The 18,569-nt window shown below is 37.8% G+C and overlaps 3 protein-coding genes and 1 non-coding gene across 6 annotated transcripts; 2 read left to right on the top strand and 2 right to left on the bottom strand.

Moving 5' to 3' along the window:
* The first annotated feature begins 5,577 nt into the window (after window positions 1–5,577).
* LOC137747434 (PHAF1 protein At3g51130) lies at window positions 5,578–10,017 on the top strand. The gene is made up of 15 exons (XM_068487541.2): window positions 5,578–6,078; window positions 6,462–6,544; window positions 6,756–6,830; window positions 7,384–7,451; window positions 7,524–7,629; window positions 7,737–7,797; window positions 7,893–8,059; window positions 8,291–8,353; window positions 8,475–8,522; window positions 8,610–8,723; window positions 8,826–8,925; window positions 9,011–9,084; window positions 9,256–9,360; window positions 9,450–9,515; window positions 9,672–10,017. The coding sequence occupies exons 1-14, from the start codon at window positions 5,982–5,984 to the stop codon at window positions 9,498–9,500; spliced, it is 1,212 nt and encodes a 403-aa protein (XP_068343642.2). The 5' UTR covers window positions 5,578–5,981; the 3' UTR covers window positions 9,501–9,515; window positions 9,672–10,017.
* A 593-nt stretch (window positions 10,018–10,610) lies between these two features.
* Window positions 10,611–10,683, bottom strand: TRNAE-CUC (transfer RNA glutamic acid (anticodon CUC)). The gene has a single exon. It is a non-coding gene; the product is annotated as a tRNA-Glu (tRNA).
* Window positions 10,684–10,771: 88 nt separating this feature from the next.
* LOC137747174 (protein CHAPERONE-LIKE PROTEIN OF POR1, chloroplastic) lies at window positions 10,772–13,206 on the top strand. Of its 3 annotated transcripts, none has more exons than XM_068487217.2 (5): window positions 10,772–11,124; window positions 11,327–11,489; window positions 11,578–11,681; window positions 12,115–12,559; window positions 12,814–13,206. In XM_068487217.2, exons 2-5 carry the CDS (start codon window positions 11,341–11,343, stop codon window positions 12,962–12,964), a joined length of 849 nt encoding a protein of 282 aa, XP_068343318.1. In that variant the 5' UTR covers window positions 10,772–11,124; window positions 11,327–11,340; the 3' UTR covers window positions 12,965–13,206. The 3 variants fall into 3 exon arrangements, with proteins under 3 accessions (XP_068343318.1, XP_068343319.1, XP_088543029.1); XM_068487218.2 differs by having other exon boundaries at window positions 10,774–10,940; XM_088686903.1 differs by lacking the exon at window positions 10,772–11,124 and adding an exon at window positions 11,217–11,237.
* Window positions 13,207–14,026: 820 nt separating this feature from the next.
* Window positions 14,027–17,460, bottom strand: LOC137747173 (putative serine protease EDA2). The gene is made up of 11 exons (XM_068487216.2): window positions 16,988–17,460; window positions 16,734–16,889; window positions 16,461–16,643; window positions 16,226–16,342; window positions 16,039–16,092; window positions 15,884–15,955; window positions 15,373–15,578; window positions 15,146–15,240; window positions 14,800–14,874; window positions 14,599–14,682; window positions 14,027–14,361 (listed from the first exon to the last, which is right to left on the bottom strand). Exons 1-11 carry the CDS (start codon window positions 17,315–17,317, stop codon window positions 14,246–14,248), a joined length of 1,488 nt encoding a protein of 495 aa, XP_068343317.2. The 5' UTR covers window positions 17,318–17,460; the 3' UTR covers window positions 14,027–14,245.
* Between the last annotated feature and the right edge of the window lie 1,109 nt (window positions 17,461–18,569).

Below are 18,569 nucleotides of genomic sequence, written 5' to 3' on the forward strand. Positions count from 1 at the left end.
TGGGCAGTGCATCTCCATTTGGGGTAAGCATGGAAACTGGTATGAATTTGGGGAGAAACAAGTCTCTAGCTTCAACAGAGACTATAAATCCGGCCGGGTTGATCCAGGGAGGATTTTGAACATTCTGCAAGCCTTGGAGATCCATTCTTTGTTGTTCATTGCCGGCTTGGAGAACGTACGTGACACCGTATCCTCCATCAGGGACATCAATGCCGGGAAGCGGGTGGAGGGACAACTCATTAAGCACAAGCTGGTGCAATGCACCAGCATTAGGCTGTCCGAGTGGATCAACGTGAGACACAGGAACGTCCAAATAGTACGTGATCCTTCGGATTTGTACGTGTCCACCGCCATCATCGTCATTGTTGCCGTCTCCAACATCACCTTCTCCAACGTCACCTTCAACTTCATCGTCTGCTTCCGATCCGTCGTCATCATTGTCTATGACAAGGCCTTCATCACCACCAAGGTCTGCATCAGCATCCTTTGCCAAACCAACATCCATATCCACTGCGGCAGCTGCACCACCAAGGGCTGCAGCTGAAGACACCATCAGCTGCAAATTGAGAAATATATCAATTATGTACCTGCTAGCACTACCGTGGTATTGTGCAATAATCTTAAGATCTTGAATATCTCAGCTATCCAAGATCTTGAATATCTACTTGTGACGCATAAAGTAACAATAGTCTTAAGATCTTGAATATCTCAGCTATCCTCTCCATCTCCATGGCATACATTTCAGCAAGTAACTGAGATTCAAAGGGGGAATAATGGGATTGAAAACAAAACAAAATACGCACAAAGAAAGACAAAATGGGCAAGATTTAAAAACTGAAAAGTGCCAAGATATCCCGCCTGATTTAACAAAATGGGTACCATGACTGCTTCTTATAGTCCAGAAGTTCATTTAGCAAAGAGAAATAGTAAACGGAACTCAAAACTTGACGCTCTGTAATTCCCCGTTCAACAAGAAACTAGCTTTTGACGACGACAAAGAGAAATACCCAAAATATTGAAAGACGCTTCTTTTATTTGTAATTTCATCGTCGTCTTTAACCAAATTACTCCCACTAAGCAGTAATGGACTAAGCTTTTGACGGCAAACTTGGGTAAAAGCCATACCTGCTTCTTGTAAGAAGGCGCTTGCTCCTCCTGCTTTGATTCCGCCATTTTCTTTCAACTTTTGGGGGTTCCTGTCAACTTTTGGGTGCAAATAATATTTGGGAAGTTGTTTTTACACACTTTTTTTTTTTTTTTTTTTTAATGCATACCTTGTTTATTTATGGCATTTGGATCGAATGAGAATCAACTGATAGTAATAAATAAGTGTGTGCAAAAAGAAAAATATGGGCTGCAAGAATCAATTCTATTACATGCTATGCTTTGATTGTCAAGGATAATGTAACAAGACAAATGTATCTTCTTTTTCTTTCTTTTTTTTATTTTTTTGGTTAAATTGGTTTAATTAATAACTAACAATCATGGATAATGTGGAGCATACGAATTTGTTTAATCTGGTGGGACGTTTTGAAATAGGCGCCCCATTTTACAATTTTGTTGATTAAGCATCTGTTTCTTTTAAGAATTTAATTAAACATTTTTTTCTATAATTTTATTAAAGGTATGTTTGATTGTATTGGTATGTTTGATAACCTATAATATGGGTGCTTTTGATTTTATGGCATATTTGAATTTCTGATACATTTTGTTTCACGGTACATTTAGAATCTAAACTTACTAAAAGTTGGTACGTTTATTTTCAAATGCACCCATAAGTTTTAAATACATTTTTTTTTATATAACCATACGTCAAATTTAAATAGATTAATGAAGTTTCTTATAAAAGTATTAATAACTTTTTTTAATGAAGAAAGTGACCAATTAAAGATAATGACAAAAATAAGCCACAAATTTTTTTAGTATAGTGATATTTTACACTAAAAGGAGAGAGGAGTTCGGTTAGGCTACACAATGAACGACTTAATTTGATATCGAATTCGTCATCCACGAGTTTTAATCTAAGTCATTTCACTTACAAGTAAAAATAAATATCATCAGACTGTAATACTGAGTAACAAATAAGCCACTAATTTACAATTCTAGAGAATTTAGAATTTCTAGAATTGGAAATTAGTTGTTAGCTAATTTAAGTGGATACTAGCCTTTTTGCACGCGCTTTGCGCGTGCAAAAGGCATTTTTTACATCACGGCGCGCTATGCGCGGCATTCAGGGTTTTTTTACCTTTGACATCTATGCATACATAAGGACATCTTTACTACAAAAAGAATTCATACGTGTTCTTCATGCCTTACGCGTGCGAAATGTCGTTTTTACATCACGGCGCACTACGCGTAGCATACATAGTTCTTTTTTCCGCTCCACAATTATGCATGCATAAAGACATCTTTACTACAAAAACTTCAAAAGGCATACAAATTTCGTTTGAAAAAGCTTGGCTATGGTTCGTTATAACATCAATTCATATTTTTTGTAACCCAATTTAAAGTTGCTAGAACATATTCAACCAATTTAAGGTTGTCAATAGAAGGTTGTTGACTGAAGTCAACTGAGGAAGAAAAACTAACTAAATTTTGTAAGACAACTATCAGTACACTGCAATATTCACCACATTGATTTTTGTTTTGTTAGTGAAATGAATAAGTCAAACAAAAACATTAGAGTTGGAAGTCCATACTCACTCCGAAACCCACTAATTGACCTTTGTTGACTTTTGAGGATGTTAATCCACACATATGTTAGAAATCCACCATTTATGATAAACAAATACATGGATATCTAAAAAACACCAAAGGAACAAACATAGATTCAACAATTGAGCACTAATTGAAAAAGAAATTGATCCAGTTAGAGAGAATCACCATTCTTCAACTGAATTGCGGATGATTGCTCTGCTTTTTCTTCGTACTCTTTGTTTGGTTCTTAATGCAATGGAAACTTAAAAGATTATAAGGGTCAATTTGGTTACCTCTAAAGTCTTGGAAAATTTGAACGTAAACTCATTATTTCTGTAACATCACAACCATAGAAATTGAAGAGAACTACACAACCATTGGCAATATAAAGCTTTAAACTTTCTCCAACAAATGAAATCACAGGACTCGAATTTAAGGCATGGAGCTAAGGCCTAAACATACCAAAATACCCATGATCTTTCATAACACACTGCCCCTCGCCATCAACCTTCACCAACTCATCTCTCTAAAACTCCTCAAGTCCTTCCCACTGCCAAGAACCAGAGTAAATCCTTCCTCCGCCGCAACCAGCAACTTCACTTCGTCACTCCAGAACGCTGACTTCGCCCGGCAAAACCTCGCCACACCTTCACAGAACCACATCAGTAGAAGATAAGAGAACAAATAAATAAAAATCACAAACCTACAATTTAGAGCATTGAATTAGAGAAAAAGATATGAATGACACTAATTTTCGTTTTGAGCGTATGGGAGAAAAGGATGAGATTTAGGCCGAGGAGGTCAACTGATCTTTTTGATTCAAACGTGCAATTGTAGTGGGTATGAAACTGATCTCTTTTTTAGGGAAGAAACGGTTAATTGAGAGAGGTTACTGAGAAAGTGGGGGAATCATACGGTCTGAAAACGAAACACCACCTTTATTTTTTTCACTCACGTCTTCTTTTTTTTTTAGCTTTTTAAATTTTTTTTTTATTTCCGATTTTTCTATTTTCTTATGACAAAATTACCCTTGCAAATTTGTTTCTATTATTTTCGGCCAGTTGTGATTTTTTTTGTTTGGGGGCTTTTTTGTCCAAAAATTTTTGGTGAAGCCTTGAGACACCAAACTCTCATTCTAGCTTTCTAATATTAAAGATTAAAGATTAATTAATGAAATTCTATTTGTCAACCAAAAGATGATGAAAATACTACTTAATCTTCTATCACATAAAAAAAATAATGGGCGATAATGTAATTTCATATGTCCAAATTTTACTGTTTTTTATTGAGGCCTCACATAATGTTAAAATACCTTCAATATTTATATAAAAAAAATTAAAAATTAAAAAAAAAGAAAAAAAACAAAAACAAAAACAAAAACCTCATACAGTTTTTTATTGAAGCCTCACCTACGTTGTTTACATTGTCGAACAAGTTTTTTGACGTGGCTTGTGTTTATTGAACGATTGCGTACATATTGTAATCGGTTTTAAAAGGTAGCCGAAAGGTAGCCGTTGATCTATTAAAAATAAGCCAATCATTAAGCTATTTTAGACAGTCGAACAAGTTTTCCATGTACCTTGGATTGTCGATACATACTGTCATCGGTTCCTTTTAAAAAAAAAAAAAAAAAAATTAAAGAAAATGATTTAAAATTTTTGAATTTTAACGATATGAATAAAATAAAGGATAAAATGAATAATACCATGATTGACTTTTTAGTGTAAAAATATGATTTCTCGTTAAAGTGAATAGTATTGTGAGCTTTTCGTTAAAGTTCTTTTTTTTTTTTTTGTCCAGTCCTCGTCATTGGTCGGGCTTGACTCGAGGCTAAATTGACCACTTAAAAGCCAACTGCTCTTGTTACTCAATACTACGGTCTTGTGGTATTTCTCTCCACTTATAAATGAGAGATCTTAGGTTCGAATCTCGTAGATGGTGAATTCGATACCAAATTAGATTGTCATAGGTTAGCCAAACTTCTCTCTTCTCTTAGTGTAAATGTATAGCTATGCTCAAAAATAAAAAATAAAAATAAAAAAAAATAAAAAATCAACCGCTTTTTTACCCTAGGTTGGACATGACCCAATAGGATATCTTGAGGATTAAATCACTAATTTAAACTTAAAATTCCAATTCTCTTCATTTTCTCTTTTAATGTTAGAAATGTTCCAAGTTTGAATTTTTTTCTTATCATAACGAAATAAAAACTTTAAAAAAAAATTGAAATTGGTAAATAGCTCGTAGCTTAAATGGCTAGGATAAATTGCACATGAGGTCCTAAGTATGAAATTTTGAATTTCAATTGTCACAAAATAAAAATCAATAACTATTCCCCAATTCATAGTATGCAATTTTGAAAAATATAAAATCCCCGATTATCCTAACAAAAAGCACAAATTTGCACATATCTGATGGTGCCAACCCTAGCTTCGTTTGGGGTTGGTTAGTCGTTCTCCCCTTCCTTTCGTCGTCTTCTTTTCCTTCCTTTAACTGTGTGTTCCCTCTGCTCTCTTTTTTTATTTGCCCTTTTCTTCTCATCCCACCTACGTCCTCTTCCTCGTTCATCCTTACTCCTATCTGCAGTCCTACTTTAATGAGATGGTGTGTAGAGCTTAGGTGCTTGCATAGGCTCGGGTGTTTTCAATACAACCCCTTTCTCATCTCTGTCTGCCTTTACCAGCAGTGTTGCCCGTGGGTTCTCACAAGCTTCTTTCTTCTGATAGCTGGATTTCTTTATCTGGTTGTTGGATTTTTTCAATTGAGGCTGCGTACCTGGTGGTGCTTGGAGTTAGATGTTACGATCGGCAAGCTGACATGAGGTTGGAGGAGTGGAATTACATGGATCGTGTTGGAATGGAATGTTGCAGCTGTGGCTGCAGTCGATTTCTCATATTGTTTTTTCTGTTCTTAGCTCAAACTATTGCTTGAGCTGTGCTTTTGTCTGTTTTTCTTTGGCCCATTTTTTTCTTGTTCATATGCTAGCTTTGGGCTTTTGGTTTGTGTTTGTTTTTTTCGGTTTGTAAAGTTTGTGTTTTTTGTTTGTAATAAATGTTGCTCAGCTTTCTCCCAAAAAATAAAAAATAAAAAATTATGAACGAAAAAGAATAAAAAAATAAACGACACGCTTGGACATTTCGTGCGCAGCGAGGCAAAGCAAAATTCACAGCGAAGCGTTTTTTATTCCTATTTAAGCATTCAACACCTGTACAGTTACTTTCGTGAAAGTAACGGAGTCCATCGTCATCGTCGCCAAATCACGTCATCTTCTCGAACCAGTAATTATGTTGCAGAGGCCTCGACGCCGCTGCGAAGGCACCGCCATGGGCGCCATCGTCCTCGATCTCCGACCCGGCCTCGGAATCGGACCCTTCACCGTTGGTAATCGGCAGTTAATTTCTGAATTTTCCTTGCTGATCAAATTATTAATTCGAAATTTGTTCATTTATCCAACCTAAGAGCAAGAATTGCTTGTGGAAATTGAAATTTGAATTGAATTATTTGCGAGCGTTTCATTTCTGTAAATTAATTCTACCATATTTGTGAGTTATCTCAGCTGTTTGATATCTGTGTGGTTATATCTTGGTTAAATTTGAGTTGTTCTTTTTTCTTGGTATTTTTAGAGTCAAGTAGTTGATGGTGTAGAGATTGGATATGAACAATTGATTTTGCATGTGTTGGTTTTTGAAATAAATTCACTGGTGTTAGAACCGCAGCTCGGATTATTTTTGGAATTGAATCATGGATTGAAATGTTTGTTTCAGGAATGCCAATATGCGAAGCATTTGCTCAGATAGAGCAGGAGCCTAATATTTACGACGTTGTCCACGTGAAGTATTACGACGAGGTTGGATCAGTTTGCCAAGTTGTGTATCATTATGGCCTGTGTAATCTATTGTACAAGCACATTTTGTAGGGTTTCATATTTTTTTCCCCAATATTAGGCGTATGCGCATGTTTCGTGGGATGAAACAAATAGCTCAGTGATTCATAAAGTGCATGTACTGAAATACCGATAAGTTGTAATGACTGCTTATCACTGTTCTTCTCCCATGCAGGAGCCCCTGAAGTCGGATATTGTTATCAGCTTTCCAGACCATGGTTTTCATCTTCGTTTTGATCCTTGGTCACAGGTTCGTTTTTGCATACGTCTGATTTGTTCTCTTTCGTGCTCGTGCCTTTTTCTTTGCGTATCAAAAATTTGTTTTACATATGTGGCGATCTTTTGTTTACTTTGATTCCTCATAAATATATGACCCGAGGGTGGTGCAGCTATTAACTAATGGCCATGTACTGTGGCGTGTGGTATTTACTTATCAATTAAAATTGTTACTATTTAAAGAAAATCCACAAATACTTGACAGGATTCTTTTATTATAATGGTTGTAGTAGCTAATACAGTGTGTTAAAAGTTACCTTAATTGGTTGTCGTACAAAATAAGAAAATGTCTGTGGGATTTTAGAGCGGTATGCCATGGGTAGTCCATGAAACACCTGGCAGATAGCCATCCTCTTCAGCTATTTTTCTCCTTAGCGGGTTAATACGGCTATGCTTTTGATTCGTATTGTCTATTTTATTTAAAATGGCAGGTGAATTTGTACATGGATTGCTATTACTGTTGGGTTGTAATATCTACAACTACCTCCTGATATGATATGGCTTGCTGATTTGAAATTTTGGTGCAGAGGCTACGTCTTGTTGAAATATTTGATATAAAACGGCTTCAAATGCGCTATGCTGCTTCTTTGATTGGGTGAGTTACTTTACTTGAGGCTTTCTATTATATACAATGAGGCATACTATTGAATTTCGTCTCTACTTTCAGGGGACCATCCACATTAGCGACTTTTGTAGCTGTATATGCACTATTTGGGCCAACTTTCCCTGGAATTTATGACAAGGATAGAGGTGTCTACACTCTGTTTTACCCAGTATGTAAATTTAACTTGACTTTCATATTTCTTTATTTTTATCTACTTATGAATCATCTTACAAGCTGGAATCTGTTTTGTGTCTCTACCAACCACGGCTACTGTAGGGGCTTTCTTTTGCTTTTCCAATTCCTAGTCAGTATACAGACTGCTGCCATAACAGAGAAGGTATTTTACTGACAGTGTTTACTCAATTGCTTCTTGCTTCAAAAATTTTGCAAGCTCTAATTACTTGAATTTTTATTTTCTTTTGTTTATGAAAGCGGAATTGCCATTGGAGTTTCCAGATGGAACCACACCAGTTACATGCCGTGTCTCTATATATGATAGTTCAACAGATAAAAAAGTTGGTGTGGGATCCCTAATGGATAAGGCATCTGCTCCTCCATTACCTGTTGGCAGCCTGTATATGGAAGAGGTGCACGTTAAGGTTTGACTTTTTTCTCCATCTTCCAGGCATAATTTCAGTTAAACCCTGGTTTATTTTCTTCTATGAGCATGAGGGGTATCATGGAGATTTTAAACCATGATTTGGAGAAGAATCAAATGCTTTTGCTTTGCAGCTTCCTTCATTTGTGGTTTACTATTGCCCCAGTGAGCAGTTCGACACAGGTGATTGTTGTTCTTGGATGTAATTCAATTCAGTTTTTATTTTATCCAGCTAGGGGAAGAATTGTACTTCAATGTTGGTGGCCAGAATATTCCTTTTGGTGCATCACCTCAGGCAAGTTTTGATTTTGCTTTGTTTAAGCTCTAGTTAGTCTTTCTATTTGGCTGGCTAATGCTGCCATTCCTTTCGTTGTTCATCCTGTGTAATTCATGTTTTTTCTTCTTTTTTTTTACAGGATGTTTGGACCGAATTGGGTCGTCCGTGTGGGATACATCAGAAGCAGGTAACTCCCACTGTTATGCCTATGTAGAATGTTTTCTAAATGCATTTGTCTTCGTGTTGGTGATTGTTGATTCTCTGTGCTGTGTAGGTAGACCAAATGGTCATTCATTCTGGCTTGGACCCTCGTCCACGGACAACTCCCTGTGGTGATTACTTCTACAATTACTTTACTCGTGGTTTGGATATTTTATTTGATGGCCAGGTATTAACTTATTTTCTGGTTAAAAATACATTCAAAATGTTTTGCATGGTAATATTTATGCTTGGAAGTTCTCAGATCACTTTTCTTTTTGTTTGCCTCCAGACTCACAAAATCAAGAAGTTTGTTTTGCATACAAATTATCCTGGTCATGCAGATTTCAACTCTTACATAAAGTGCAATTTTGCCATCTTTGCATCTGACTGTAAGTCCCCCGCTGATTCTTCTGAAGTTTCGAGTTGGATTTATTGACTTAGAAACCTGATAAACACATTAATCATCCTTTGCAGTAGGGGGGTCTTATCAGGATGTAAATAACGGCAAACATAGGATTACACCTAGCACAAAGTGGGAGCAAGTGAAGGTAAACTTTCTCTTGGCCGTCGTTTTTTTAAACTGTTATATTTGTACTTTGTTTCATTGTTTTCCATCAGTAACGACTTTCTCATTGATAGCTTCTGTCATCAGTGTATTCCTTCTGGTGTATCTTGATCATGATTGGGGTCATGGTAGTAACAAAAGATTACTTTTGTAGGAAATCCTTGGGGACTGTGGCCGAGCTGCTATCCAGACTCAAGGTTCTATAAGCAATCCGTTTGGATCTACTTTTGTATATGGTTATCAAAATGCTGCATTTGAGGTGAGATGATGATTGCTAATTCATCGTTGCTTATGTTTTCTATGGTTGTGCACGAGATTGCTAATAAATATTTTGTTGATTATCAACAGGTGATGAAGAATGGTTACGTTGCAACCGTGACCCTTTTCCAGTCATCATGATTCTGTTGCAAACAGGTACTCCATTTAGTATTATCATGTCTTTGCTCATTGGCAAACAAATGCATTGTTATATCCCATCTATGAGATGACCATAAACAAGGCTTGTTAAATTTTTTTCGTCCGTCGTAGAAATGCATCTCGTGGTTCAGTGTTTTGATTTTTTTGCCGCAGTTGGATGATGGAACTTAATGGGGAAAGCCGTTTGGATTCATAAAGTTGGTGAAAGCGGCTGTCAGCATGGCCGGGATCTATAATTGTACAGTTGTATAGATTAAGTTTGTACAGTATAATTTGTACGGTAAAAACACGTAAATACTCTGCATCTTCTCTGCCACTTTTCAAATGGAAGTTTGTTCTGTAAGCCCCTGATGCATTATCCGTTCCCAGATTGTATGACGATGTTCACACTCGATCGACGTTTATAGATTTCTCGTAGCTGAATCAGCCATGTATCATTTGGGATGACAATATCAGTTTGTACACAATGAAAAGAGAGTATGAAGGATTTCATTTACAAGTGCCTATGTACATTGTAGTGATTGAGAAGTTCGTTTTCTTCGCGTGGCGAATGGCGAATCCTTTTGCAAACGAACTCTTTTAAGGGTTACAGCTACTTGATGCTCTCCAGAAAACCAATGTAGATAAAATTGCGATTGTTTTGAATCAACTCAACTTTCCCGTGCGCAGATTGTACAAAAATTTGAGTGTTCGAAGCTGAAACTGCTATTTTTAAAGGTGGATTCTCATTTCTTTTTCTCATTCAAAACTGTGCATGAGACTTTCACCTCGCACGATGGTTCCTGAGTGATAAAAGAAAGAAAAACTCGTCTTTTTTTTTTCTTTGAGTATCTTTCTCGCATATGTATAAACAGAATCTATTCAAAGTCTAAATGTCGAAAAATGATTACTAATCCTTCATTTTTTGGATCTCTTTGTCATTAGTGGTTGCGAACGAGTCTCGATCTTTTGCTAATAGCAAGTTAGAAATGATGAGAAGAGACTTAGTTTCTTTTGCAATAGGAAAATGACTGTTCATTTCATTAGGTCAAAAAGGTCAAAAAAAAAAGAAGAAAAAAGTGGTAAAAAAAAAAAAAAAAAAAAAAGGTCACATTCCGTTGCCGGGACTTGAACCCGGGTCTTTCGGGTGAGAGCCGAATATCCTGACCAACTAGACTACAACGGATCTGATGTCCTCTAATACTATTTACTAATTTATAAATGTAGGTACTTGTATACAACAAGCCAAAAGACAGTAGGCAGCAGGGACTAGCACCTTCCTTGGTTTTCGGCAGCGAGGAAGGATTAGGAGGGTTTTAGCGTTTTTGGCCTTCTCTTCTCTCTGTCTCTCTCCTATCCGCTGTAGCTGCCGCCACGGTCCTCCGCAAAACCCAGTCAACACCGCCGTCTTCAGCCCCTTTATCTTCCACCATCCGCCACCAGGTTTACCAATTTGTTCTCAAAAGATTTCACCCTTTTTTCTGCTGTAAGTTTCTTTGCCGGCTCAGAACTATCGCAGTCTGTGAATTCCAATCACTCATAAAAACATAAGGGATTGATTAACTTTGCAATTGGTCAAAACCCAGAAGTCAGCTTCTCTCGAATTTACTGCAAATTTCAGTTCCAGGTAAAACCATCACAAGTAAAGAAAACTGGAATTTGGGCAGCTAATTGGTATTCAATTGCATTTTCCTGCCATTGCCTTGTTGGGTTTGTGTTCCGGAATATCACCATAAAATTGTCAGTTTAAATGATTCAGTGGTTATCCAGAAATGAACCATTTTTTCCCTTCATGCAGTGTGTTTGATTCTGTTTGTTTGTTTCGACAGAGAGTGCTGCGACGATGACTGCTGTATCGGGATTGACTGGTAGTCCCTCCAGATTCTGCTTCCAAATTCCAGCACGAAGTTCTGGTTCACTACGAGGGCAAGTTTCGAATTTCCCTCATAGTTGGAAGCCTGCAGGAAAGAATGATCTACTTCGTGTGGAAAGGTACAGCTAGGGCAGTATCAGTTATTAGTTTCACGTAGTGTGGTTACCTTCTCGGTTTTCTTATTTGTTTTCTTCTAAAATCAAGCAGAAGTTATTGGACTGGTTTTGCTCAAAGGTTGAACGCACGGAAAACACTTCTGATCAAGTTTGCCATGGATGCATCCTTCGACGATATGTCCAATGAACCAGCTGGTAATTTTCATCTTATTTTTCTGAGAGCAGTCATATTTTCATTTACTTTGGATGTTGTTGTATATGTATGAGTGCTTGTGTATAACTTCCTTCAAGCTTGAACACACTGGTCCTTATTGCACAAAACGGTATGAAGAAAATTGGAATGTAGAACTTAACATGAAGGATTCTTAACAACCCTTCCGCTGGTGTATTTGGTTGCGGCCTTTGACGTGTCTAAACTTCGTAACCAATTCGAACTAAAACATTTAGGTGCATTTGTAGGAGTCTTGACATCGGTAGCTTGGTTAGGTTAAGACGTATTTCGTTCAGCCCTGTAACTGTTAATTTGATAAATTACCATTGACCTGATTCGTTTTTATTAGATATTGTAATGAATCAGCATCTTTATCTCTCTGATCTGTTTTCTTCTTCACTGCCTTTGCAAGTAAAGCTATATTTCCTAGGATTAATGTGAGGGACCCCTACAAGCGACTTGGAATAAGCAGGGAGGCTTCGGAAGATGAGATTCAAGGTGCAAGGAACTTCCTTATCCGACAGTATGCAGGTCACAAACCAAGTGTAGATGCAATTGAATCAGCCCATGACAAAATAATCATGCAGAAGTTCTATGACAGGAAGAACCCAAAAATTGACTTTAAGAAAAAGTACAGGGAAGTCAATCAGTCCCGTGTTGTTCAGGCTGTGAGAAATAGGTTCCGAACTCCGTCCACAAATTTCATTATAAAAACGTCCATTGCATTTCTAGTGCTTGCAGCTCTCACTGTTCTATTTCCAACCGAAGAAGGTCCAACCCTTCAGGTTGCCCTTTCCTTGTTGGCTACCATCTACTTTGTACATGACAGGCTGAAGAGCAAATTACGAGCTTTCCTCTACAGGTACGTAAATAGTTTCTGTATAATTACTGTATTTCTCTATTGATTTGTCCATATAGATCAACTGATTTGTTCTCTATTGAAATTTATTCTTTATTATACTTCCTTATCTTCCTTATTTTTGAATAATTGAACCGAAAATTACAACATGCTCTTCCTTCACTCCAAATTTGAACTCCGTATCTTAACTCACCATATTAAAACTTTAAATTTGGCAACGGCGAAAAGGTTTGGATAAATTGTTTGCTTTGGTGCAGTGCTGGATCATTTGCTTTCTCATGGCTCTTGGGAACCTTCTTGATGGTGTCTGTGGTTCCACCTCTGCTGAAAGGACCAAGGAGTTTCGAGGTGACAACGTCATTGATAACCTATGTGCTACTCTGGGTCTCGTCAACCTATCTCAAGTAGTTTCTGTTCTAACGTAACGACACACCTCAATTTTGTTGGAGTTGGAAACCGCAGATTTTCTCGGAGATTTAGCTCATGCGCCGACTTTTCCGCTATAGTTACGGTGCTGATAATTCTGGCAAATTGTACAAGAGATTTGTTTTCTGTCATTTGGAGAAATTAGATGAAAGTTAAGATCGGTTTAAGTAATTGACCTTTTGTTTCCTTATTTTTGTTAATTATAATAATCAATCATTTTATAGGACCATGTGTTTTCTCTTTTTATTTAGGTGGCATCCTAATTTATTCTAAATTATTTGGAGAAGAGTTCAAATTTGGGTGCAAAAACGAAGGACGCATGTTGTTCTAATTAATTTGACTATAATTAGATTTGCATGACGTGATAACATATGTCGTACTGTTCTAATTGTTTTCGGTGTTAATTGGCACAATGAAGGTAAATTGACATAAGTTTTATGATTCTCGCAGTTGACCCTCTCAGGGCTACTGAACTTCATAGACGGTCTGTGATCGAGCTGTGGCGATGAGAGGATTATAATTTTCACAACCAACCACAAGGACCGTCTTGACCCGGCGTTGTTGCGTCCGGGTTGAATACTGCACTCCAACTGGGTTCAGCATCTTAGCCTAGAACTATCCAACCGGGTTCAACATCTTCGTCTCGAACTACCTTGGCATTCGTGGCAAAAACGACCACCGCCTGTGCGGAGAAACTGAAGGGCTGATAGAGGACGAAGAGGTCAGCCCTGCTGAGGTTGCTGAGGAGCTCATGAAGAGGGACGATGCTGATGTCGCTCTTCATGGGCTCGTCAATTTCCTCAAACGTGAGAAGGCCGAGAACAATAAAAAGGAGGAGGAAGGGGCTGATGATACTGAAATTCAACAAGCAAAGAGGCCAAAAAATGGACGAAGACAATAAAAAGGAGGACAAAGAGGCCAAAAATAGGCAAAAATGCAAACGATGAATCATTGAATGTGTAAAATAAAATGTCGCACATTCGCTCTTTTGTTGGAAAAGAAACTTAACAACATGAAACAATCATCACAAGATCATACAACGGATTACCAAAGCGGTTCTAAAATGCGCGCACGCGCTTGTTATTTTTCAATGGATTGTCCTGATATGTACACAAGGAAAGAAGAGGAACAACAATATACCAACAAATACGATCTGTGTACATACGGGGATATCCGTCATAGATTCATAACCAAACATCACGAGAAGGCACAAAGTCAGATTAAGATTGGCTATACTAGTAGTTCCCATGTCAGAAAAATATATTACATGTAACTCCTACCAGCTTCTTGACATTCAGATAGCCACAAGTCGATGTGTTCAACAATCTGTTGCCTTACTTTGTTGACTGCATCAGGGTTGCTGCAGTTCTGGGAATTGCCTGAAACCAAAGTGATAAATCCTAATTAAATACGATAGCAAGCATTAAAAACTTATCAACAAGCACCGCCTTCCATGAAAATCTTGTTCGGATTCAAGGTATCCAACTAATTTGATTGTCACAATTAAAGCCCTTTACAAACATGGAAAGCTTCCAATGGCCGCTAAAATTAGGAAGCTTTTCCTCAGAAGCTAGTATGTGTCACTGAGGTTGCACGGTTACACTAACAATACATACCTTCAAGGGTTAAAGGAGACTGAGGGCATCCTCTCAGATCCGTTCCATGGCCACAGTTATGGCAAGAGATGATGTACGAAGGCACTGATAGTTTATACAAAAAACGAGAATTCAGAAAGATCTAACACAGTTCGAATATTTTCGCATCAATTCGTAGGATATCAGTAATGAAACTTTTCATTGAAGCAATGTAATACTCACTATCTGGAGATGAAGTTTGTTTAGATGCATGACGCCAGGGGTCCTGTGAACCATTTGTAAAAACTATTTTTGAACCTGCAGATTCATTTTTCATCAGATCAGTAAACCAATTATTGATACATCGATGAGGTTTATTGTAGAAAAAACATGGAAAACGGATAAATGATGCCATAACTGGTAGTAAAACAAATGCTCTCAGTTGGTAGGCAGTCGCCGGGGATAGGTGGGGTAAGGTTACGAGCCAGTATGAAACAGCAGATAGAAATTATGCTACTTAAATTGTAATATATAATAACCGGGGAAGATATTTACATATAAATAGGGAAAGAGAGATTGATATTTTTACCTGCAATTTTTGTGCCTCCATAGTATAAGTTTGTTGCAAGAACGTCAGGATAGATGCCGTCTCCAAAAACATTTTTGCAAAGGTCTTCATGGTATCTGTGACAATGAAAAACTACGAATCAGAGACGCATACAAGAGCTATAAAGTTGAACTACAGGTCTGTAGGAAAAGGGTAAGTAGAAATAATAAACAAAATAGTATAATAAAAAGACATTTTCAGAATCATACTTTGTGTCAACTTTTGAAGACCTGATGCTATCATTTGCAGGAGCCACCTGAAAATATGCAACTTCAGTACAAACTTGGAACCACCACAATCGATCAGAACTGCCCTCAGTAACAGCAGTGTTCTTCAAGTGTTTCTGGTTATATGTATCAACGTCAATGCCAAAAGTTCCAAGGTAATAATCTTTAATGTATTTGGCATACGCTTCCTGCAAGAAGATTATTTTTCCCATTAGAAACATTAGACACCCAAAGAAAATTAACAAAGGCATTTTCATGAAGCATAAAAGCCCAAGGACAGAATTGGTGGCGCTCCTTACAAGTTAAAACACATAGAGATAGGTGCATAACGGGTAATTTATTTAGACACTGCCAGGTAGACTACAACTACTGTAAACACGTTGACCAAAAAACAATCTAGTAGCTGAGGATAATTGTATAACTCAACTGTGGACCAAGATTGCTTCATGCTTCAATTAAAGAACGAAGGGGAATGAAAAGAAGAGAAACATACCACCAAATCCTCTCCATTAGTCTTTGCTTGAACAAGAGGTGAGCATAATTTATCGGGATTTCCATATTGAAACTGCAAAATGTCAAACAAATAATCATCAGTAATTTGATAAACTGAAAACGGAGTGACAAAACTCAGAAAGAAGTAACACTTACCGCTATAACAGCAGCATCCGCCAGAAAATACATGAAGTCGCCATCAATATCAAGCTGCATACAGACTTAAGGTCAATATGCAAGTCAGAAAAGAAAAAGGAAAATCCCACCACTGAGAAACTGGACTCGGGCTATTAAATTACAGCATGATTTACAAATGGTGAGTGCAAAGTGTGAAAATTCCAACCTGGCTTGCACCAAACAACGCCCTTATTGCTTTTCCATTAGTTGTGAGACTTTGTTCAACAAGATGAGTAGTTTCTTGAAGTGCAGCTTTACATTCTGGACCTGCAGACTCACCAATCTGCATTTGGAGAGGATTGTAGTTATGCAAAAAAGGGCCGAAAGTAGAGACCAAAACTACAATCTCATTCTTGTGCTAGAAGGGCGACGCGAAAAGGCCAAATTAACCGAGTGATCACCTGCTGGTCAAATTCAGTGAAGTTATAAATAGCTTCAACAACTGCAGAACTTGCAAGACTTCCACATGTCAAATGCGGGAACTTAACCCGAAACCACGCACTAAGAGCTCCCGGGTAAGAAATACCAAACACGAACCACGGATTGTCACCCTTGGTTCTATTCAGCTTCACATTTAACCCATTCTAACACAACCACACCACAAAATCCAGTAAATTACAAGCTCAATTGGGTAAAATATCTAATTCCAGGCAGCAAATTCAACAATTTCTTGCCTGATAAAACTCACGAAAAGCCGCCAGATCGAAAAGCGCTTGCTTGGATGACAAGTACTTCAAATTCTGCGTTGTATGCGTATTGAAAGGAGAGCTTTTTCCGTAGTATCGATGCTCGGGCGCAACGATAGCTGCCCCAAACTTCTTAGCCAACACCTGCAAAAAGGGAATTCAATAAAATCTCCAAATTTTCCGATTTTTCTTCTAAAATTACAAATTTTACACCTAAAAATTCGGAAAAAATCAGAACTTACACTCAGGTAATCGTTGGCGATGCCGCCGCATGCGGATTCTCCGCAAATTTTGAGAAAAATTGGTCCGTCGGAAGGTCTGAAGTAGTCGAGAAATTCGTAGTAGCGCTGCGGGAATTTGCGGCGGTCGTACGGCGAGAAGTGGTCAAGAGTCTGATCGAACCACAGCTCCTCCTTCGTCAATAACCTTCCGCCGCCGCTTCCCGACGAGCTCTCCAGCTGAAGAAGTGTTCGCGGATTGACAAAGCCATAAGAGAGCGGCGCCCACATCATCATCGTGAAGAAGAAGGACAAGAAGAACGAAAACGACGTCATCATCGGAAATCGGGTCATCGGACCGGGTGGTTGATTGCGCCGCAGGTGGCGGTGGATGGTCTGTCAAAGTCTCAACTGAAAAAACGAAAGCTGTTTCTATAAACGTTAACAACTGCAGCAAGCAATCCTTTCTGTCCTGAATTTTAATTAGATTTTGATTTGCTTTGATTTAGACCGGGCCGGTCTTTAGTTACGGAGGGCTGATGGACCGGCCCAAAATTTGGTGGTCTTGTAGTGGGCTGTTGACTGATTCATTTATCTGGAGTGGAAATGAAGAACAAAAATTAGAATGAATAAAGGTGTCTTTGTTAATGTTTTGCAAAAATAAGTGAAAAATACATTTCATAAACTGTTTTGTGAAAATAAACTTAAAAAATGAAAATGTGTTGTAATATAATATGTGGATGACCCACATGAATAGTTTGTTACTATTCATCGAAAAATCAGATAGATTACTATTCATATGAAGAAAAATGGATGGATTACTATTCATGCACAGTATTTTCACTATTCATTTGAGGAAAGTTTATAAAGTGAATAGTGTTACTACAATAATGCTTTGGTTATAAAATGAAAACATACAGAGGAAAGAAAGAGGAGTTATGAAAGACTCGGCAGGGAAGAGAAACAGAAGGAAGAGAGAAAAGAGAGATGAGAGAGTTATCTTTATACTCCTATTATTTCATATTATAAATGAAAGCACTCATGTTGCCCCGAGGACATACTCCAGTCACACTGATTATAAAGGAACCTCGTAAATATTGTGTCTTATTTCATTTATTCCACTGCACACACACTGCTGATTTTACAACAGAATGCAGAAAAATAATATTTTTTCTAAGTTATGTAGCATATCAAATTGATATTTCCTGTGCTTTTCAAGAACATTTTTTAAAAATAATAGAAAATAAGAGGTACATTATGAAACAAAGTTAGAGTAAAAAAATAAAATTATGTACGCCACCATTGTTGTCACCATTGCCACCACCACCACCACTATCTTACCATCATCATCATCATCGCCACCATCTTTTACACCACCACTTCCCATCGTTGTCACTTCTATATTCTCCACCGCCATCACCCTCACCACCAGCGCCACCATCACAGCCACCACCATTAACAACACCACACAACCACCACCATTAACACAACCACCATATTTTCCACACCATCACCCCTGCCACCATGGCCATCACCACCTTCATTCTCTCACTGATGCCGCCACCATTATCGAGTCCGTCACCACCGCCTCCCATCACCATCATCA

Source organism: Pyrus communis, chromosome 2 (assembly GCF_041283825.1).
Source record: "Pyrus communis isolate YQ-2024b chromosome 2, ASM4128382v1, whole genome shotgun sequence".
Taxonomy (NCBI): domain Eukaryota; kingdom Viridiplantae; phylum Streptophyta; class Magnoliopsida; order Rosales; family Rosaceae; genus Pyrus; species Pyrus communis.